This window comes from Gossypium hirsutum, chromosome A06, assembly GCF_007990345.1.
Source record: "Gossypium hirsutum isolate 1008001.06 chromosome A06, Gossypium_hirsutum_v2.1, whole genome shotgun sequence".
In the NCBI taxonomy this organism is placed as follows: domain Eukaryota; kingdom Viridiplantae; phylum Streptophyta; class Magnoliopsida; order Malvales; family Malvaceae; genus Gossypium; species Gossypium hirsutum.
The window spans coordinates 8,665,539-8,688,051 of NC_053429.1; the positions used below are offsets into that span (position 1 = coordinate 8,665,539).

The 22,513-nt window shown below is 32.5% G+C and overlaps 3 protein-coding genes and 1 long non-coding RNA gene across 10 annotated transcripts; 3 read left to right on the top strand and 1 right to left on the bottom strand.

The window, feature by feature from the left end:
- Positions 1 to 1,837: 1,837 nt before the first annotated feature.
- LOC107962551 (uncharacterized) lies at positions 1,838 to 3,524 on the top strand. 4 transcript variants are annotated; one of them, XM_016898987.2, is made up of 4 exons: positions 1,838 to 2,469; positions 2,608 to 2,795; positions 2,993 to 3,096; positions 3,185 to 3,524. In XM_016898987.2, exons 2-4 carry the CDS (start codon positions 2,637 to 2,639, stop codon positions 3,273 to 3,275), a joined length of 354 nt encoding a protein of 117 aa, XP_016754476.1. In that variant the 5' UTR covers positions 1,838 to 2,469; positions 2,608 to 2,636; the 3' UTR covers positions 3,276 to 3,524. The 4 variants fall into 4 exon arrangements, 3 of the variants coding, with proteins under 3 accessions (XP_016754476.1, XP_016754474.1, XP_016754475.1); XM_016898985.2 differs by having other exon boundaries at positions 2,110 to 2,469; positions 2,604 to 2,795; XM_016898986.2 differs by having other exon boundaries at positions 2,183 to 2,459.
- A 1,569-nt stretch (positions 3,525 to 5,093) lies between these two features.
- LOC107962550 (uncharacterized) lies at positions 5,094 to 7,325 on the top strand. The gene is made up of 5 exons (XM_016898983.2): positions 5,094 to 5,625; positions 5,716 to 6,459; positions 6,545 to 6,624; positions 6,713 to 6,784; positions 6,878 to 7,325. The coding sequence occupies exons 1-5, from the start codon at positions 5,302 to 5,304 to the stop codon at positions 7,143 to 7,145; spliced, it is 1,488 nt and encodes a 495-aa protein (XP_016754472.1). The 5' UTR covers positions 5,094 to 5,301; the 3' UTR covers positions 7,146 to 7,325.
- LOC107962548 (uncharacterized) lies at positions 7,303 to 12,190 on the bottom strand. 2 transcript variants are annotated; one of them, XM_016898981.2, is made up of 7 exons: positions 10,657 to 10,703; positions 10,259 to 10,478; positions 9,199 to 10,182; positions 8,255 to 8,428; positions 7,980 to 8,113; positions 7,758 to 7,868; positions 7,303 to 7,657 (listed from the first exon to the last, which is right to left on the bottom strand). In XM_016898981.2, exons 3-7 carry the CDS (start codon positions 10,075 to 10,077, stop codon positions 7,576 to 7,578), a joined length of 1,380 nt encoding a protein of 459 aa, XP_016754470.1. In that variant the 5' UTR covers positions 10,078 to 10,182; positions 10,259 to 10,478; positions 10,657 to 10,703; the 3' UTR covers positions 7,303 to 7,575. The 2 variants fall into 2 exon arrangements, with proteins under 2 accessions (XP_016754470.1, XP_016754469.1); XM_016898980.2 differs by lacking the exons at positions 10,259 to 10,478; positions 10,657 to 10,703 and adding an exon at positions 11,794 to 12,190.
- A 5,619-nt stretch (positions 12,191 to 17,809) lies between these two features.
- On the top strand, positions 17,810 to 20,587 carry LOC107962547 (uncharacterized). 3 transcript variants are annotated; one of them, XR_001701666.2, is made up of 5 exons: positions 17,849 to 18,176; positions 18,331 to 18,942; positions 19,552 to 19,628; positions 19,805 to 19,862; positions 20,209 to 20,587. It is a non-coding gene; the product is annotated as an uncharacterized lncRNA (long non-coding RNA). The 3 variants fall into 3 exon arrangements; XR_001701667.2 differs by having other exon boundaries at positions 17,935 to 18,176; positions 18,886 to 18,942; XR_001701665.2 differs by having other exon boundaries at positions 17,810 to 18,942.
- Positions 20,588 to 22,513: the final 1,926 nt, after the last annotated feature.

Sequence of the window (22,513 nt, forward strand, 5' to 3'; positions counted from 1 at the left end):
TCATCTAGTTTTTGAAATTCAAAGAACCATTCCCAAATGGGACACATATGATAGGAACAACCAGAATCCATGATCCACTCATCTGCATATAATGTTGAAGATGTCATACTAAGAGAAAAGTCTGACTCTGCTTCACTATTGCATTCTGCAACATTTGCATCTTGCGGAGTCTTCCCTTTTTTCTTCAATTTTGGACAATCTTTCTTCCAATGTCCTTTTTCTTTGCAAAAGGAACATTCATCTTTGGCAACAGCTCGACCTTTGGACTTTCTTCTCTTCCCCTTAGACTGACTTTGCTGACGACCTCTTGTTACCAATGCTTCCACTGCTGCTTCACTTGAACCTTTCAACTTATCCTTTCGGCGTAGTTCATAGCTATACAATGCAGCAGTTACTTCATTGAAAGTTACTTCCGATTTTCCATGAAGTAGAGTAGTTTCAAGGTACTCAAACTCCTCTGGAAGCGATCCCAACAACATTAACGCCAAGTCTTCGTCTTCAAAAGTCACATCCAAATTCAACAAATCAGCCACCAGCTGATTAAAATTGGTAATGTGCTCGTTCATCGTGGTACCAGGAACATAACTGAAACGAAACAGTCTTTTCTTTATATGCAACTTATTTTGACTGTTCTTCTTCAGAAATTTCTCCTCCAATGCTTTCCACAATTTACTTGCAGAAGTCTCTTTACTGAATGTATACTTCTGCTCTCTGGAAAGACATGATCGAATTGTACCACATGCCAATCGGTTGATGGTCTTCCATTCTTTATCATCAACCCCTTCTGGTTTTTCTTCCTCAATGGCAATATCTAGACCCTGTTGAAAGAGGGCATCTAGAAGCTCACTTTGCCACATGCCGAAATGACCTGTTCCATCAAAAATTTCCACTACAAATCTCGTATTTGCAGTTCCAATCCTCGGCAAAATGTACGAAGTGGAAGTTGTTGATATGGATGGTTTTTCTTCTGTCATTTTTGCCATAGCTTCTACTTAATAGCCACCAAATGCAGAATACCCACAAGCTTTCGGAAATGTTTCTGATGTGTAAGATCAGACTAAGCTGCAAACACAGAGCATACTACAAAACCTTGGCTCGGATACCAATTGTTGCGGAAGCGACGATAATATTAATAACAATATTATCAGAAATATTTAGATAATTATTATGCCAACAATTATACTAAGAAAATTCCCAGTTAAATTGGAGGGGTCACAATGGTCCTGCTTAAAACCCAACAACTAGACAGAACTCACTTAGATATTTATAGCAATAATAACTAAATAAATATAACCAACATAAAGCTATTAAATATAAGCAAACAAATAAGAAATAAAATACCAGAGATTTAACGAGGTTCGGCCAATTTAGCTTACGTCCTCGGACACTACCAAATTAATATTTCTTCTAGAAATATTACAAAGGAGAAGATTTTGGGATGATACAACCAAAGGGGGAGGAGTTCTATATATAACAAACCAAACTCCCTCCCTTTCTATCTTTTTCTAATGTGGGATATTGCCAATATTCAACAAAATTAAATGTTGATGGGGCAGTAGAATCGAATTTTGCAGGGGCATCTACAGGTGGAGTCATAGACATGTATTGGAATTGACTAGTTGGGTACAATAGAAGTATTTGCTTAAATCAATATTTAAGGTTGAATTATGGGCAGCTCTAGATGGTTTAAATGTGGTATAGCAGTGGGGTTTTATGAAAGTCATGGTGGAAAGTGATAATGATATGGTTGTACAATTGCGAAATGAGGATATGGTTGACTCATACTTGCGCTCTTTAGTTCAAAACATCAAGGAGTTGTGTCGAAGACAACAGTAGATCATCGTATCGCGTACCCCATAAAAAGCTAATTAAGTGGTTGATTATGCTGCCAAGTTCCCTACAAGAATAAAACTTACTAGGCAGTGCTTTGAGAATCATATACCTAAAGCATGGAAATTGCTTAGCAATCACGTAACGAGTGCTCAATAGATGTAATAAATCTACATATTATGAAAATATTACTTTTTTTTTTTTCATAAGCAGTGCTGAGAAATTGATATGTCTTTTTCTTTTTAATATTTTACTATAATCTTATAGAAAGTTTGTCAACCTGGGTTTAAAAATTTTATTATCAGTGTAGAAAATATTTACAGACACTTAAATAATATGTGGTGAGTGAGGTGGGAGATCCTTGTACGCAATTGGCGGAGCTTCCGATGAGCGGCTGGTGGAAGTTACCATGAAACTTCCTCCCCTCTTTCCTCGTCCCTTCTCAATTTCCAATTAATAATTTCAGCAAATATTTCCTCTACGTTTCTTCAGTAAGAATGGCATGAATCCGATTTTGTCTCCCCCTATCCACAACCTTTATTAGCGTTTTCCTTCTTTTTTACAGATTCAATCCAACTCCCTTTCTTTTTCTTTTAAGATCATCTTCTCTTTCATCACCTCCTAGCTAGGTTCAAACAGGTAAGAATGGCATGAATCCGGTTTTGTCTCCCCCTATCCACAACCTTTATTAGCGTTTTCCTTCTTTTTTACAGATTCAATCCAACTCCCTTTCTTTTTCTTTTAAGATCATCTTCTCTTTCATCACCTCCTAGCTAGGTTCAAACAGGTAGGCATTCGATCAAACAATGGCTGGTATGCTTCCTGGTGTTGAATGTGCTAGAAGAAGACGGATCCACCCCACGGGAGCCTTATCTGATTCACCAAGCCCTCCTCCTTATCGCTTCACAAGGAAATCCTCTTTTTGTTTGTATACCACCAACCAGGATACTCATTCTTGTTTACAGGTACTTCCTCTTTTCCTATATAGTTCCATCTCTTTACAGCGTTTATATTGTCTTGTTATAGATTGCAGTTACTGTAATTGTGAAAATTTATTAACAGCAATTGGTCTGTAATCATATTTTCATCATGGCAGCAATAAAAGAGGAGATTATAACTGATATTGACTTGAGTTTTAATTTGGGATGTGAATATATTGAAGCAAAGGAGCATATTAGATGAGGCCTGTGAAGATGAGGAGCTGGGAGGGATAGCAAGAGAAGCTAAGAAAAGATTAGATGAGAGGTTGAGATCACAACCTAAGAGGTACTAGAATGGCAAATTATTTATTTATTTATTTATTATTTCAAGTCTCATTTCCCCTTACTTTGGGCATTGAAAATCAATCCATCAGGCAAAATAGCAATGAAAATGGGATGAAAGGGGAGTTGCAGTCAAAGAGGAAGAGTGTGAGTTGGCCCAAACTGAGTTGGAAGAAGTGTTAAACTTGACTTGTTGAATCAAATTCCAAAGGTATTCCAACAGGTTGTACAACTTTTCTTTAGTGTACCCAAGATTACTCTACTGCTTCTACACCAGTTACAGTCTCTCATTTTGATTGTTGGGTTATGTTTTTGGAGATAGATTCTATTATAGAGTTTGGAAATCCGTGAATGGATGTTGTATTTCTTTTTTTTGGCTAAATTGTGTAAATATGATATGAAATTATCAAATATATTAATATTTAAATATTAGTATGATATGTGTAAATTATCCTTAAATTTTATGTTCATCATGGTATGATTTTATATTATTTTATGTTATTCATCGTTATCTAATTGATGTGATATATGTAGATCCAAAATAGAAAATCATGAAAGATGTGTGAGTATCTATTATTTAAGAAATATGCTAATCAATTATAGATATTATAAAAATAATATTATTTAAAATAAAAATATTTATAATAAAAATAAAATAAAATTAATGAAATTTACAGTTATGTCTCAACTTGTAAAATATCCAAATCTAGAAACATGACATATGTGTCACAAATAAGGATTAAAAATAGGATTAAATTAAATTTACTAATAAGAGTTGAGTGCAATTATAAGGTGCATTATACTTCTAAGAAGAAATTCAGGTGATGGCATTGTTGAAATGAAAAATCGTAAATTTTAAAAAAAAATAATTTTTATAAATCATAAAACGAACATAAAAAATATTTTAAGATTAAAATGTCTCATAATTTTTGGATCATAAAATGATTATGTATATTTTTTAAATCAATTTATTCTTCGTAACTATTTTTTTTATATAGATCATTAAAAGATCTTCATAACTAACTTTTTTAAGGGTGATAATTAACCTTAAAAATAGTATACATGTAACTTTCATTAATTAAAAAATTAAAAGTAAATACTATTTAATAAATTTTAATTTATTAACTATTAAATAAATAAAAGAAATCATGCAGAAAATTTCAAGCCTCATTATAGTGGGAGGTTTTAATATTAGTATTATATAAAAATATGTATATGATAATCTCCATGAATGTAATGTGAATGTCATGTTAGTAACGTTAGAAACATTAAATTTTTCATTTATTTAGAATGGTTTGTCAAACTATACAAATTTAAGAGTTAAAAAGAGACAAAAATAAATTAAATGAATGGCTAAAACATTTTTTTATAAAATCGAAGCGTTAAATAAATAATTATATCTTATATAAAAGTATAATCAACGCATAATTTTCTAAATTCATTAAAATAATATATTAAATGCAAATGGAATTTAAAAAAATTAAAACTTTTTTAAACTGGTAACTATTAATGTTTAATTGGTGCTTGTTGAATCCTCAAGCCTGTTATAAATTGATTTCAATATATTTGAAACCTCATTTTATCATAGGGATTGGATCAGATTGAAATGGATCAATTTAGTTTTTATATTTTTAAAAATATCAAGTAAGGTCAAATTTCAATGGAGTTAACATTTAATATTTAACGAGGTTATATTTTGAAAGCTTTTTATGATTTTGTAGATGAAATATTTTGTTTAGAGTTGAACTATAAATAAATAAAAAACTAATTTTCGTGTCATTTTTTAATCAATAAATATTAACGCTATCCCAGTTTGGCTTTATTTGATTCTTTTTAAAAGTATTTAAAAATAGAGGGACTAATTTGATTCAGTCCCTAGAATACGGGACTTCAGAGGTATGTTTACCATTATAAATTAGAAAAAGATGAAAAGAAGAGAAAACGACAGCGTTGAATAACAAATAATTGGGCATTGCGTTTCTTGCTTCTCTCTTTCATCTCTCAACGGCTAGTTTCAAGTTACCGTTTTAAGTTCTCCCCCAAGATTCAAAAATCCAATTAACAACCCCACCTTCTTCAGATTTCTACAACGTTCCTCAAAAAGAAATTGTTTCTTTCAAAAATCAAAGCACTGGCAACTAAAATCATCAATCTAAAATCCAGATTCAACCCATTTTCAGGCTCTCATCAACAAATCAAAAGGTCAAAAATGGTGTACAGTTATACCCCAACATACTACTCCACCATCCATGATTCCATCACTTCACTTTGCAAGACAATTCTCCCTTTCTCCTTCAAAAAAAAGAGATTGCCTGCTGCTGAACTCAGGCTTTCCAAGCTTCAATCTGATAATCTGAAATGGCAGCAGGATTCCTTTCACCAGATACTCAATCTCATGGGTCTGCATAAAGAAGGGATTTTGGGTGAAGCTGAGGTTACTGCTTTTAGGACTCATTTGCTTGACACCCTCATTGCTTCTCCACCTGAACTTGAACAGCCTGTTATCTTGAGAGATAAACTGCTCTTCTTGCAGGTAACTATAATCTCTCTCTCCTTTTTTTGTGCGTGTGTCTTAGTTGAGTGAGTGAAATTATTCTTCAAATTTGATTTCCTTTTGTTGTAGGAACTGCTTTATGCAAAATGTATATCTGAGGAGGAGTACCATTCTTCAAAAAGGCCTTTGTTGCAGCGGTTAGCAGTACAAGGAGCTGAAATCGAGACCAGAGATTTAGTCGTTGCGAATCCGAAAGATTCGAAAGAGAATCAAGAAGAAGAATGGTCTCTGATTGACTTGAAGGATGATAGAGACAATGTGTTGCATTCCAATAATAAATCGAAGAACAACTCTGCCATGAATCAGATCAAAGGAGCAGCCTCGGTTTTCGGGTTCGGATCATCCCAGAAGCCAAGTAAAAACAGATCAGAAAAGAGCATTTTCGATGTGGATTCAAAACCATCATCATCAGCCTTTATGGAGGGTAAGGAAAGTGAAACAAAATCAATTCTAATGCAAGAAGAAGCATTCCCAACCGAGTCTGTGAAGGAGAATGGTGGCGCAAAGAGAAAACCATTTAAAACCCTGTTTCATAGAGAGCAAAGAGAGGGGCATAATAATGGCCCTGGTTCAGAGGAGAAAGCATCAAAATCAGCAAAGAAACAATGGGGCTTTGATGGTTTCAAGAAATGGAGGAGAAATGATTCAGAGGATGAGACAGCTCCTTTGCCTCTCAACGAAAGATCAGACAGTGAAGCATTCATGGGGTCATGCCAACTTGTTGCAACTCCCATCGGAGAGGGACCAGACACGAAACAGATTAAGAGGAAGCTGCTTGCAAATGGAGCTCCATCGGATTTCTTCATCGATAAGGTCCATCTAATGTTGAAGAAAAGAAAAAAAAAATGTTCTACTTGTTGTATACTAGTGTTAGCTTATATCAAATATCCACTTGCAGGTAGTAGGAGACAAAATAAAGAAGGAGCTATCACGAATTCAATCAGAGCTCTCCACCACAAACCCCAATCTTAAATTTTCGTAAGCAAATTCTTTCCGTTAATCCTTAAATCCTATGTTGCTTTGCATATTTGCCTAAGTTTTGTTGTGCTTCTTGTAATTCCACTAGGGATGATCAAATTGAAGCAATTTCCACAACCCTTCCTGTGGACAAGGCTGACCTCAAAAAATTCTTTCCCAAGTAAGGATGCTAAAAAAATCATGATTTTCTTATACGGCCAAATGATGAACATTTCTGTTTCTTATTGTCTGTATTTTTTTTGCAATGTTGAAGGTCGTGGTGTGATAGATATGGAGAGGTAGTTCTAGATGTGGTGAAGAAAGAATTCAGGGAGCATGTAGGAGAGATGGAAAACATAAGAAATGTTACCAGACAGAAGCTTAAAAACAACTCAAGGCGATGGACTACTTTTGATGATGATAATGAGAATTGTCACCCAAATCTCTTTGATCATAAAAACCCAAATCCTGAATCAGCTGTCTTCCAAGATCATAACCCCTTTTGGAACCAAAGGCGTGGCTCTTCTTCTTTCCTGGGTTAAATGTGAAAAACCAACAATGCAACTGCTATTATGTGTTGTTAATTTCTCAAGTTATATATTATGTATTTAAGATTGAACCGGTGCATGAACTGTTAAAGAAGAACTCTGTTCTTCTAAGTAATCATACTGCCGTTTCATCTTCATTTTAATGCCAAGGTTGATGCCATCCTTTCAAACTCATTTTTATTCCTGCTTGATAATAACCCAGCAATGGTTTTTGATTGATTACATTAAAGATGTAGCCATCAATGAGTAAAATGCAAGGCCAAAAAGATCCTATTTCCTCAATTTGCTAAACTTAATAATTCCACATAGGCCACATCTACGAGGAAAAAAAGATGCTACAACATGGTAAACAGGAAATAAATATAGATATAACATTTATACAAGAATCCATTACTATATTTACATGCATATATTTACAGTTACATCAAAGAGATGGAATCTCAGAGTTTGAGACAGAAGACTCCCCACCACCATGACGAACATCGCCTCTGCAAAGTGGGCACACTCTGCAAACCAAGGGTAAAAAAGAGGGAAAAAAAAAAAGAAGTTACCGAAAGAGAGGGAAAAAGAAAAACAACGCATGGTGCAGGGGAAGTGTAGCAATACCCGTGTATCTCTTTGAGCCATTTATCCACACAAGACATGTGAAACTCATGCTGGCAAGGCAGAATTCTTATTTGGTCCCCTTCCTCATATTCACCCAAACATATATGACACCTATATATAACAGGGTCAATAGATGCAATGTGAACATAATTATTAAAAAGAAAGGCAAAACTGAGTATCATGCACCTTCAATCTACAAGTAGTAACAAAGAAAGAACTTACTGTTCAACAGCATCCCCGTCCTCAGCTACATTTGCTTTTTTGTGACTTCTGAGGGGGAAAGAATCAACTACAGATTCGGGAGCCGGCGGTGATACCATGGATAGAGAAAGTGATACTGGTTGACGATGTAAAACCTACAAATTATTATATGGTAAGTTATGAAATAATAGATCAACTTTTCACGGACTACAGGGACAGTAGACAAAATTATAGAAACAAGATGATTTGACATTAGACAAGTGGAAAGAACATGCCAGTTGCTAAAGAAAAACTACCTCAAATAGAGCCTCAGCAAGCATAACTATTCGAGATATGCTTACACGAGCACCCGGCTCATCAGTTATCAGGGAAGAATCACATGAGCAAGTGCCATCAGGGTGGATTCCAGATGGACAAAATGTAGTTCGCCGATGATTTTCATCATGTCCACCATGCAGCCTTAACCAATTCTGAAAAGAACCAAATGAGATAATTAATAAAGGTTACCTAAGGGAACTAGGCAGGGCAATGAGGTGGAGGGACAGATATTGCTTTATCTCTCCCACCCCACCTTTAGAGTACCCTGTCACATGATACCATCCCTGCCTCCATGGAAGTTGGTTACATCCATACCCACTCTGCTCCACGCTTACCTCAATTCTTTAAAATATAATTTAATTATGAATACCATATCTTAAATTAAACTATTAATATTACTCACTTTAAGCAAGACCGATTACTACAAGTTTCCACTTTTACATAAAATATGTATATGAACATTTAAGGATGTATATGAGAAAGTGTAAAATATATAAAAGGATAAAACAGTAATTCTATATGCAGGGCAGCATGGAACAAACTGGCCCGCTTTCAAACAAACTATAACCCACCCACCCCCCCCCCTGGGTGCACTTTCAAATAAAAATTCATCCATTAAGGGCAGACCAGTGCAGAACCGATAATTTTGCCATCCAAAAGGGATCAGACTGACAAAATATTCTGACATGATTACAATTAAGATTAGAATTAAAGCCTTCAAGGATGCATAACTGGATACAAAAGATGTCCTAATTTCTAACCAAAAAATTGAATGAGGCTCAAAGAACAAAGGACCATAAGCACCACCATCCAGGAATACTAGAGCCAAGATAATTTTCAAAAGAAAACTAGTTAGTTAAAGCAAGATCTACTAAAAGTAAGTTGGATAACATATAAATCAAAGTGCTTTGCAATTAAATACCTCTAGTCTTGAGTGTCGTCTTCGTTCATTTAATCTATGAATTCTACTGCTGAGGTAACCAGAATCACCTGCAGCCCCATCATAAAAGAAATCACCATCGAAATCAAGGAGCCATCTGTTATCAAATCCTGGATCATTATTATCATCTGTTGAAAGAAAAATGGACTGGGAATTATTAACTCTTCTGGAACTGCGTCTCGAAAAAACATCCGAAAACATTCTTCTGCTATTCCTCCTGGATTCACGATTACTTGTATCAGCAGTGCCACCTGATAAAATATTGGAAGAGAGACTCACGAGATCAACATGAAGAACACTTCCATCTCCCTGGCTCCTCTCCCTATTAGATAGGAGAAATCCTAAACCTGAAGGCATCACTTCTATAATGGATTCACCTCCGATGGAGTGAGAAGTCTCCGGTTCTGAGGCATGAGGAGCAGAAGCAAAACCAGAGTTACGTACTGTTGTTACTTCACCCGACTCATTCTCAACAGGTATTCTGTGTGAATTTGAATCTTCAAGCCCTCGAGGAGACAAAATACTTGGCTCAGGACAGACCTCGGACACACCCTTGTTTGCATTTTCAAATCTGACTGCAAACTCATTAGTCGATAGATTTTCTGAGACAGGATCTGAAGACTGTTGTTCTATAAAGGGAGTGCTAGCTGAAGTACTACTATCCTTATGAGATTCACCGTGATCATAACCAGCATCTACCTGAGAAGCAACTAACTCTGTATTTTCAGTCAAGCATTTCCTACAATGACTAGTTTCTACATCTCTAGAACCACCTGCAACAGAGGAATTCTGATTGGCTGCAGAACTGCTTTCAGCTGGAATTCCAGTTTCACTATCTATGCTGCTAAATCTTGTTCCCATACTGCATATCAAAGCAGATTCCTCCAAGGGACTTTGGACAATGTTGCTAACTGGGTCAGAGTGATCTGCTGACTTCACCAGAATTTCAGCTGGATAATCTTCAATCTACAACAAAAGAATGTATTGTATCATTCCCTGCAGCATATTCTAGAGCTTCCATGTGAAATGATTAGATTACAACCTAAATACAAAGAAGAAAAGATAACTTCCAACGCATAAACTTGTTAAGGAACATGCAATGCACAAGACATTTGCTGGTGCTAACACAATTATAATTCACTCGACTCTTGTATCCTCAATGACTTCATGGAGCTCTCTTGGTGACCCAGGTTTGGAGCAACAATTATGAAATGCTCAACCACTGCCACAAAAAAGCTTCTCTTTCCGCCTCCTGTCTACATCTTGGAACCGAGAGGAAAGCTAAAAAGTTAAGCTTCTTCATGGAATTTTAACTAAAAATGAACTTATCAAGTGCAAAGTTGTATTGTTCATTTTAAATAAATAAAGAAAAAAAAAAGAAAGAAAGGTAAAAACACCAACTAAAAACAATCTAACCAAGTAAACTTGCTAAATTAATACCAGCCTCCAAGAGTTTGTGTAGCATATTTAAGCTAGAGTGGTCTTAATCCACAGACAAACTATTCGACATATTACACTGCAAAAAGAACATTGCAGTTCTATTTCAGTTCTTCCCTCCAAATAAATGACACACTGACAACTAACCCTAAAATAAAATGAAAATTTGCTTTTAAAAGAGTGAAATTCAGAGAAAAAGACACTTCAGAAATTTAAGCAATGCACTGATAGCTTATTCATGCAAGCGCAGCGGGCAATTTTTTTTTTCTTTGGGTCAAAAGGTTAAGGGGATAGTTGAATGTGCATATTTAATGCAACACCAAGCCAACAACCAGACAAGTTTATTCTTTGTGGCAAGGGGGTTGCAAGAACCAGTCAATATTCTCCAATCAAAACTAAAGGCCGACACAGCACAAGAACCAAATCCTGCAAGGAACCAGATTCCTCATGTTCCCTTAAGAGCATTTTCCATTATGAAGCTATTGGTGAATACATAATTGAACCTACTACTGGGGGAAGAGCAGGTCCAAAATATCATATAAGAAAGGCTGGCACTCAGCATTTGCATCATTCAAACGTCCATGTATAAAACCTTCTCCCAGAACAATAAAACATCAAGTAAAGCACTAATTAAAATGAGCAACCATTAATTTTGGAATTTTTAAAGAGAAGGCGAGCAATTTCAGACAATAAAACAATAAAAATGATCAAAGGAAAAAAAAAATCAATGGAGGAACCCTTGACATAGTTAATTGAGCAACATAAAAATTCAACAATTTACAAATTGTATATATCTAAGCAGAAACCTTAATAGCTCTTATCTATCCCTTTTCGGACCAGAGGACTTAGGAAAAAATAAATCAATTACCATGCAACTTCAAGCCTGAATTAAAGCCAACAAAAAAGGATAGGTTTCTATATGAATTACTAGAAAGAAGTGATATTTCATGAATTGAGCCAAACCCAGATCACAAAAATTTTTATTGGACACTAAAAAGAATATAAAAATAAAAAGAACAGGACCATTTACTTTATGATTAATAACTCCAAAATTAATAAAAATTCCAATATAATTCAGCAGCCAAATAACCAATCTCAAATAAGCCATTAAAAAAAATCAAACTTGTGATAGATAATTACCTCAAGAGGAGCATGAGATGAAGAGGCACCGCAGATGAAAAAAGAAGAGAGTCTGGAACGCCGTTTGGGGCGGCGGTTGAGTCTCCCCCATGATGGGTTCGAGCCTAGTCGGCTGCTACACGACCCCATCCCAGCCCCCTTCTTTCTAAACCTCCTCCTCCTCCTCCTTCAAAGGCTTTCAAGAAAAATAAAATTTTTTCTATGACTGATAGCTTTATTTTCTTCTTTTTGAAAGTGAAAGTCAATAAATGAAGATAGAAGGAGAAAACCCAATTCAATGTTTGAAAAATGACGGAGAGAGAGAGAGCGAGAGAGAGATGAATTATTTCTATGGGCTTACGTGTGAATGGGGAAAGAAGAAAAGGGGGTGCAGAGGAGCGTTTGTGCTTCGGATTTTTTCTTGGTTCATAAGCTTTGGGTTTTGTTTTATTATACCCCTTTGGATTTACAATCCTCACAATTAGCCATCACCTGTCATCTTAATTCATTATCTCACATGAATTGGATCTATTTTTAAAACTTTTAATTACTTTTAAATTTTTAAATTTATTTTTTCTATGCTAGTCGAATTTTAGTTCAATTGGCATAAATATTATTACTAATACAAGAAACATCAGTGTTCGAGTGCATTAAAGTACAATATCTCTTATAAATAAATTGAATAACTGAATTGTTAAAAAAATTATTTTATCCCAAAAAAAAACTCTATTTCTAGAATTTTCTAGAATTTTTATTTTAGATTGACAGTATGCTTAATAATTGTTTTTATTTTTATATAATATATATATGCTTAACAAAAAAAAAATTATGTTATTCTTTTCACAAACAAAAAACTACTAGGAAATTGAGTAGTTAATTCAAAAATAGTTAAGCATTGTAAGAGGATGGCTGGATGATTAGAATAATAACTTTCACTTTTATAGCCAAAATAACCAATTTCTATAATTACAGGAATTTGTTTGATTTATTCCGACCGTATACAGTTAATAGGGGAAATTACATCATTAGTCATTCAATTGTTATGTATTTTTTGTTTTGATCACTAAATTATAAAATTTAAAAAAAAAAGCCTTTAATTTTATCACCAACGTTTTTTATTGATTTTGTTTTGGTTACTCTCAATTAAATCACTAATAGAAATAATGACGTGGTCTTTTTAATTGTTATAATAGCACATTTAGTCCTTAGTATTTACATATTCTATCCATTTGATTTTAATCTTAAATAATTTAATAAATTTAATTCTTCATTTTTACAAATTCTATCAATTTAATCTTAAATGCATCTTTTATCATAAACACATAAAATTTTCATGTCTATCTTTCTAGATTTTTAAAAGAAAATTTTCCTATTTCAAAATAATTGACAATAAATTTTAGAAAGAAATTTAAAATGGAATCTTAAATTTGGCACCATTTGGCATGATCGATGTTAAAAAATAATTGCGTTGATTTTTTTTATAGCAATAAGTATTTTCATTTATTTTACAGTTTGAGCTTAGTCTTATTCGGACTGGGGTGGTACTCCGATAAAACCATCTCAACAATATTGACTCTAAGATATAAACTTGGCTGAAAACTTCAAATACTTGGAAAAAAAATCATTTCCACTTCTTCCAACTACTTGTTGATAACTGATTTTTAATTAAACTAGAAATATTTTATTTGGTCTCATTTCACGTGATGCTAGGGATAAATAAATATTGTATGGAGAAAAAAAATAAAACTCGTAATCAATTATATTTGGCATAATGAGTTTTAGCCCTCAAACTTAAAAAAGAAAAATCATTTTATTCATCCATTTAATTTTTTGCCTCTTTTAGCCCTTGAACTCGTATTTTTTGTCAAATCACCTAAAATAGACAAAAAAGTTAACGTTTGTTAACTTTGTTGACCTAATATACATGTGGATTGACATGTAGATGACATGTAAATATTTAATTAATTTTTGAAATTTTAAAAAATATTAAAAAATATTTTTTAATTAATATATTTTTTAATAATTTTTAATTTTTAAAATTATTTTTTATATTTTTTAAAAAAATTTAATTTTAATTAAATGCTTACGTGTCATCCTAGACCTGCTCATGGGTTGGGCTACCCGGCCCGACCCGAAGGCCCTCCCGATGTGGGAGGGTTTGGACGAAAATATAAACCCGAAAAATGGGCTTGGACAAAAAAATGAGGCCCATTTAAAAAATGGGTCGGGCCTCTGATAATGTATTTTTGACTCGGGCCCGGCCCGAATTCACTAAATGACAAAAAAAATTCTGCTATTTTTTTTAATGTTATTTTCTTATTGTTTTCCCTATTTTGCTACCATATTACTATTAGTTGCTCCTATTTTGTTATTATTATTTGGATATTGTATAAAACTTATTTTATTATTAATTTTGTTATTATTTTAAAGGCATTTGTTAATTTTATTATTATTTTAGAGGTATTTGCTTGTTAAGTTGCATCTATTTTAATGCTATTTAAGTCTACATATTTTTTAAAATTTATTTTCAATTTGTTGGAAAATATTTATTTTGATTTTTTAGTATTTTTTATGTATTATATATATTTAAAAATTATATAAAATAATATAAAAATAAATACGGACGGGCCCAGGTTTTAGTATTTTTATTTGGGTCAGGCTTGGGCAAAATTTTAGGCACATTTTTTGGGCCCGGCCCAGCCCGAGCCCAATGAATGGGCCTAAATTTTTAGTTGAGTCCGACCGATGAGCACCTCTATGTCATCTACGTTGCAATCTACGCAACATCAACAATGTTAAAAAACTTTAATGTTTCCATTCATTTTGGATAATTTGACAAAAAGTACAAGTTTAAGGGCTAAAAATGCAACAAATTAAGTGGAGGGCTAAAATGACTTTTTTTTGTAAAGTTGGAGGGTCAAAAAAATCATTACGTCATTATATTTTGAATTTTATTTTTTACTCTCATAAAATTATATACGAGTTAATAAATAATATATAGATTTTTTTAGAGAAGTGTTAAATAAAAATTTGAGTTTTTAGATATTATTATAATAAATCAAAATTTAATGACATCTTTAATATTACCAAAAACGAGTTTTTTATATAAACTTTTTTAAAGACCCTAAATTTAATGGTGTCAAAAATTATAATTTTGAGATCTCGTTTCTGTAAATTGAATTCGTAAATATTAAATAGGTATATTCACGGAGTTAGTATATAGATAATTGAAATTTGATTAAGTAATTTAGCCAAAATTATGGTTAATTAAGGCTCAAGGACTAAATTATAAAATTTTAATCGCTATAGATTTTTAATTAAGATAAGGCTTAGGGACTTAAATATCAATTATTCAAAAGACTAAAATGGTTAATAAACCAAATATTAACATGTTTTAGTGGATGATAATGATAATAGGCATTAGTTAAATTAATAGTAAATTAATTAAATTTGTTAGTTAAAATTAATTAAAAGTTTAAATAATGAATAAATAACAAATGAAGTGGGAGGAGAGATGAAGTATCATCTTCTTCTCCCCTAAGCCATAGAAACCAAAGAAAAGAAAACAAAAAATGAAAGCTTTAAGTTATTAAGCGTTTAGCCATTCAATTTCAACTAAAGACAACGTCATGTCATCAAAAATGAAAGGAAAGACGAGAATTGACGACGAGTGATGTGAGTTGTCGGTTTGTATTTCTATGGTTCATGATTAATATAATTATTTTATATTCATGTTAAATTGCATAACTTGGTAAAAAGGTGAGTATATAATGGTTGTACGAATTAATTTATGGTGATTGATATGGTATAGCGAGATAGAGGACTAAATTGAATAAAATAGAAAGTAGCAAGATTTAATTGATATGTGATAATTGGTATGAAATTGCATTGAAACATGTTATATGATGTGTTGGAATGGTGAACTGATGATGATTTGAAACATGTTATATGAATTGAACTATGTGATGAAATCGAAAAATTGGTTACCCTATTAATTGTTCTGGTAGAATCGGATATAGTTAGCATGCTATAAGATTAGATTGTGTGTGGGTTTATATTTCGGTTTAGCCAATGATACACTTATGTACCGATATATTTACTTCAGTTTATCCCATGATACACTATATGTGTCTATATGATTGCTTCGATTTATCTGATGATGCACTATGTGTGCCAGTATATTTTTTTCGGTTTCTTCGATGATGCATTAAGGCGCCAGATTGGTGTGTTGGTTGATTAATCTGAGTATCCATCTTTAGTTCAATTTCGGTTAATAGGGAATGTAAAATATGAATTGGATGAATGATATTAATTAATTGAATTGATAATACAATTTGGTATTATAAAAGAAAAATTGATTGGCTATATGGTAATTGATATGAAATGTGATTGGATTTGGTATATTGAATACATATGAGTTGTGATATACGATAGCATATGAATAATCACACGAATCGGTTTATATAAGCCTTAAGGGCCGAATTGAAATTGAACGAGTCAATAGACTCGAGAAAAAGAATTGAATTAACGAATGACTAAATAACATGGGATGAAAAGTGAGATTGAATGTCATATTAATGCTATATGAGTATATGTAAATGAAAATGGATTGGTTGCATCTTATTTTAGAATGCACGATATCACATGTTTAGTTTGATTATTCATTAGAATGGTGTATAAGAATGAAATTTGAGTATTCAATTTGCAAAATGATTTAGTTGAATTGTAGCATATTTGAATTAAATTATTATTTTGAATAGGTTCATTTTATGACTTGAATCATGGAAATACCACTGGTCTTTATTACTCAGCGTACAATTTGTTTTCTCCTTGAGCAGGTTTAGGTTAATCACGAGGTCTTGAGAAATGAATCCAACATCCAGCCAAAGTTCCTTGGCTTAATAAAGTTTGCAAAATCTTGTTTTTGTTTAAAGTATGGCATGTATCTAGGTTGAGTCTGTTTTTGGTTTAATAAGTGATCATGTTTATATTAAGCTTGAAATGGTAACTTGGAAATGGTCAAATGGTGGATCTGTATATGTGAATATGGTATTTGTTTTGGATTGTACAAAAGGTTGCAATATTAAAACTTATATATATGAATGTATATGTTAACATGAAAAATCAATGGTAATTGTCATAAGTGTTTAAATTAATATGTATGATTAGGTAATATAATGGTATATATGATGTATTAATATGTATGATTAGGTAATATAATGGTATATATGATGTAATATACTATGAATAAACATTTGAGAATGGTAAATTTGGTTGAAATGGTGATTAATTGTGATGAAATTGTTATCTAAGTGAAGCTTGTGGGTACCATTTTGTACCATTTAGAAATAGGCAGCTACATTCGAGACCAAATTAGTATGTTGCATCGTGGTGAGGAACCCTCGAAGTTGCAAAGTCAACTTGAGATTTTGAAAACATTACAATTTGGTCCTACTTCAATCTCGGGTTAGTAGTAGAGCTTTCGTAAGCTCGTATAAGACCCGGAAATGATTGTATATCATATTATATGCATGTATTGCTTGTAATTAAATGTATCATGATATAAATTAAATGCATTTGACCGTAGTTGCTTCAACAACGAATGTGACATCCTGTAGCTCTGATCTAACGATTAGGTCGGGTACGGAGTGTTTCATTTTTAGGGCATGTTTGAATGAAAAATTTAGAGAAGAGATTTCATTTCCATTCATTTAAAAAATGAATTTGCTAATTTAGGTAAAATTAATAGAAAATTGTAAAATTTATATTTAAGCAAATACTAGTTAGGTGTTAAGGTACCCTATTTTGTATGAGATTCCTAATGATCCAAATTGTTTGATTGAGGTTATTGAATTGATATTGCAATGAACTCGATACATGTTATCAAGTTCAATACACTTGCAACATATTTAAAACTCAACAACTATGGGTGGTGATTTTAGTTTTGTGGAAGTATGACTCATGGTTGTCAAGTGTGTGGTTTTAAAGTCTATAAATACAACCCAAAATCATTCCTCCTCCATTTTTCCAACAACCATATTTGAACTCAAAACCTTAAAATCATTTCCCTGATTCTTGAGTTCTTAATTTAAGTGCTACTTGTTAGCATTCAATGTCACACTTACCACCACAGATGTCCCACAAAAATATCATAATCATTTACAGCACGTTTGGTTGGGGAATAGGAATGCATTCCCCCTATTCGGCGGGCCCACCACCAAACGGGCGTTTGGTTGGCCGTAATGCTATTACGTCCCGAATCCATTCTGTCCCTATTACGCCACTGGCTGTAATAGGCATTCCCCACGCTGAGCGCCGATTAGGGATTCCTTACCGTTTCTTATTTTCTATTCCATATTCTGCCCTCATCGATTTCTGCTTCTTCTTCCGTCGATATTGCACAAGTAATTTCTGCTTCTTCTTCCATCGATTTCTGCTTCTTCTTCTTCTAACAACGAAAAATGCTCGCACTCTTTCCCTGTTTTTCTTTTCTTTTCTGTAAAATCGATTTCGTTTTTTCTTTTCTCCATTTTCTAACTCTTCAGTTTTGAGTGACAGGTCGTTACCATCATTATTTTAGCAGGTCGCTGGTTCCCTGTTTATTTTACAGATTAGTTTTGCTTTTGCTCAAATCTAGAATATTTGTTTTTTGTTCTCCTAATTTTAATTCCTTTCTTATGATTTTTATTCGGCTTTTCTTTGACTGATTCTATTGCATGTTCGATCAAACATATGAAATTTTTTTCAAAGTGGTTCTATTACTTGTTGCGTATAGCTTTGTATATTTCTGTTCCATGAAAAATAATTCTTGAGGTGAAGTATGATTCTGTGATGTATCCGAGAAAGTTTATTCTGTGAAGCATCATAGTTTCTGATTGCAAGTCTTTGAAAGTTTATTCTGTGAAGCCTAATAGTTTCTGATTGCAAGTCTTTGTTCTTTGAGGTAGCTTAGGAATTTCTTTTATGAACCAAAGAGCTATCGGATATAGCTGAAACATTTTAAATGGCTATCTACTAGATTCATATTGTTACAAATTCTTTTTAAAAATTAAATTTATGGTTGAACCCAAGCCTAGAGGTAAATGTTTTTTCTGAAACTGTTGATTTTCTTAGCCGGATCCAGGTTTAGCTGCAGCTATACTGATGCAGAACCTCAGCAGGATATCTATGGTATTCTCTTGTTAATTTTCTCAGGCTTTGCATGTTATTGTATGTGTGAGTTTGTTTATATTGTGACCTCTGGTTTTGAAATGGGGTTATGAATATCACTATAAACAGTTTTATTTGCTAAATTGCACTTGATCACCTCTATTGGAAGGGTAAACTGACAAATTGCTATTAATTATCTTTTCATTTTTAGTCACATGTATGCTAGATACGTATGCATTACTTTTCTTCTGTTTGTCCTACTCCTGCCATAATTTGAATATACAAGTACTCAGAGCTACTTGAATAACTGCCCCCTCTACTTATTATGAGAAATCAAGACATAAGAATAATCGTAAAAGTGGTTAGGTAACTCTTTGGTTCCTTTTTAGAACTTAAAAAAGTCTACTGAAATAATAATAAGAAAAAGGAACGGAAGAATTTTAAGGTGATTCTTGATTGGATGTAGTTTTCTTTAAGGGTTTGTATTGTTTTTATTTCCTTCTTCAGGTAGCATTTATAACCATTTCTCAAAATATTCATCATAAACTCTTTTGTACAACCTGTATATACGTTTCTGCACTATTTTTCATCATCTTTTTCTTTACAATTCAGAATTTCTGTAATTTGTAGCTAAGGGAGATGAATATCACAAATTTAGATAGAGTGCCAAAGAACATTGGGATTCCATGAGATCTTATTTTCAGAAGGTATGGCGTTTATATCAATATGTATATTTGTTATTTCTATAAACCAAATACATACATGCATACATACATACATATATGAACATCATGAATACAAGTTGCATTGCTCCATATGAATTTTTTGTAATTGATATGAGTACAGTTGACTATTTGATGGTAGAATGAATGTTCTTCTACAGGCTGCTACTGCATATTCAAAGGGAGAGTTGGAGGTATGCGGCTTATCTTTCTGATCAGGTGTGTTTTCTACTTGGTTATTACTGGCTGTGGAACACATGGTATGGGGAAGTCAAAACTGAAACAGTCGGTATGGATCTAAAGTATCCTAATCCAGCTAGTTGTCCTTTCTGTAGTAAATTAATTAAAAAAAAGTCAGATTCTTTTGTGGTGGTTGATTTATCCAGAAATGATTAATGTGGATGTTTTGGTAGATTATATGTGGTTGAAATGTTTTATTGATTATATTGAACTTTGATTCATTTTCTTCATTGCGAACATTTTACTTTATGCTTTTGTCTTAGGAGGACAGTGTAGTTTATCTTCTTGTTGTCTAATGTTTTATGTCACTGGCTGATGCATACAGGTCACTAAGCTTCTTGAAAAGGAAGGTATTCAGTGGCGTGAAGAAAACCGTGGAACTATACTAATCAAGCTTGATGGATACAGAGAGTTTAGCTTTTTAGAATCCAATAGTGACACGGAGTAAATTAATTATCTAATACCAGGTTTGCATCATTTACCATATGTTTGTACAAGACAAGGATGTAATGTAACAAGGTTAATGTAGTGGTTCAAAAACAGGGATCAGATGTTTATATGTACATTACTAGAAATCCTTGTACTCTTTCCTCCTTAGGTAGGTAGAAGCTTCATGAAGATAGAGTTGCTGCGTTCTTATCAACAAAGACTCGTGATACATTGTAAATTCTTATCAACAAAGATAGAGTTGCTGCGTTCTTTTACTTTCACTAGAAACTCGGTTTGGTATGGAGCATCTTTCCTGCTGCAGGTAACCTATTTGTTTGACGAGATGGAATAATGGTTGGGGATTGTTTTGCTTGAAGTGTTGCAAAATGGCACGGCAGTGCTAGATTTAAAGAAGTTGGAAAATCTATTTTATTATATTTTTTATAATTAAAGTTGGGGAGTTTCCAGTGACACCCTAGTTGTTCTATCTTCGATTTTGTTGCTGGCATGAGTTGATTTGTTTAGCATTTTATAGAATAGATGAATTAGTCATATTGTATCTACTACGTGGATTATGGTTCATGGTTTTATCTTACAATAATCCTTGTATTAACCTATTCATCCAACAATAATTTCTTGTTCTGTTGGATTCATCCAACTTTTTTGGACCTTGGCAAATTTTACATGGTCGCCAAAGTAAACAAAACATTTTCTTTGTTGACCAATATGCATGATATCTTTATAATTCCATGCAAATTTTAATTTTTATCTCAATTATACATATACCTACAAAGCATCAACATAATAACATGATCAAATATTTTAAAGACGAAGAATTTATGCAATTTGCTGTAGACTATTTTCAAAATTTGTTCACCTCACAAGGATAGTCTATTTCTACATAAGGTTCTGGCTAATATTTTTTTATTGTAGAATAATTAACTTATTTGTTTCACTAATGATATTTTAGCACATTAAATATGTATTGCAGTTTAAAAATAATAAAGTAGATTATATATTATTTTCATAGTATTATATAATATGATTTTAGTAAATTCATATAAGAATAATTATATTGAATTTTATTAAATTATATATTTTAACTAAATTATATTTAATATTAATTATTTTAAATTATATTTTATTGTATTATATATTATGATTTTAGTAAATTCATATAAGAATATTGATTATTAAGAATTTTATTAAATTATATATTTTAATTAAAATATATTTAATAATTATGTTAAAATATGATTAAATCATTTATTATTGATATTAATAATCTTATTAAAATTTAATAACAATAACAATAATCATTTGCCTAAACAAATTTCTGCTAAGGGTATTCTAGTCATTTTAGTTTTTTCTCTTATGCTATTACACCTCCATTCCATTCAACCAAACACAAGAATACTATTACGCCTCTATTCCATTACATTCAACCAAACAATTGAATTGCTATTACGCCTCTATTCCATTACGCTTCTATTCCATTACGCCTCTATTCCATTACAGCGAACCAAACGTGCTGTTAGGGTTCACTAGACTAAACCCTACTCGAAATTATTTAATAGTTAAAGGAAAATTATTCAAATTTTATAGGGTTTAGGGAAATGGTTTATTTCCTGGTGTTACAATTTTTATATAGTGAATTTGACATCTACCGATTTGATAGATTCTTTCATTTGGTATGTCAAATTTAATAACATCATAACAACCTATACTCGACCCGAATCACCAGATCCAGACATCGGATGATACAACATATAAACACTTAGGCAAAAAAAATTTAATTTTACAAACGACGTAAAAGTATTCTAAAACATACTTCTTATTTCATCTTGTACTGTTCTAAAAATAAAAGAGGATGTTTAATAATACATTAGATCTTCAAAATCAGTATATAACATTACAATTTAAAACTTTGTTAAAGATGGACTTCTTAAGGCATAGTGTATTAAGCGTTATATTCCTAAGGTGCCCTCTGTATGCATAACATCGCAACTCGAACTGCTATATAGTTGCAATTATGGATTGGTCCCTCCTGGCATACGCTATCTTAAAGCGAAACCTGCAACATAAACAAACACTTGTAAGTTCAAATGAACTTAACGAGTTTCAACCCAAATTACATTGAAACATTTTTTGTTGAATTCCTCATCTAAAAGATTATGGATTTCCTTTCTGCCTTTGGCGAA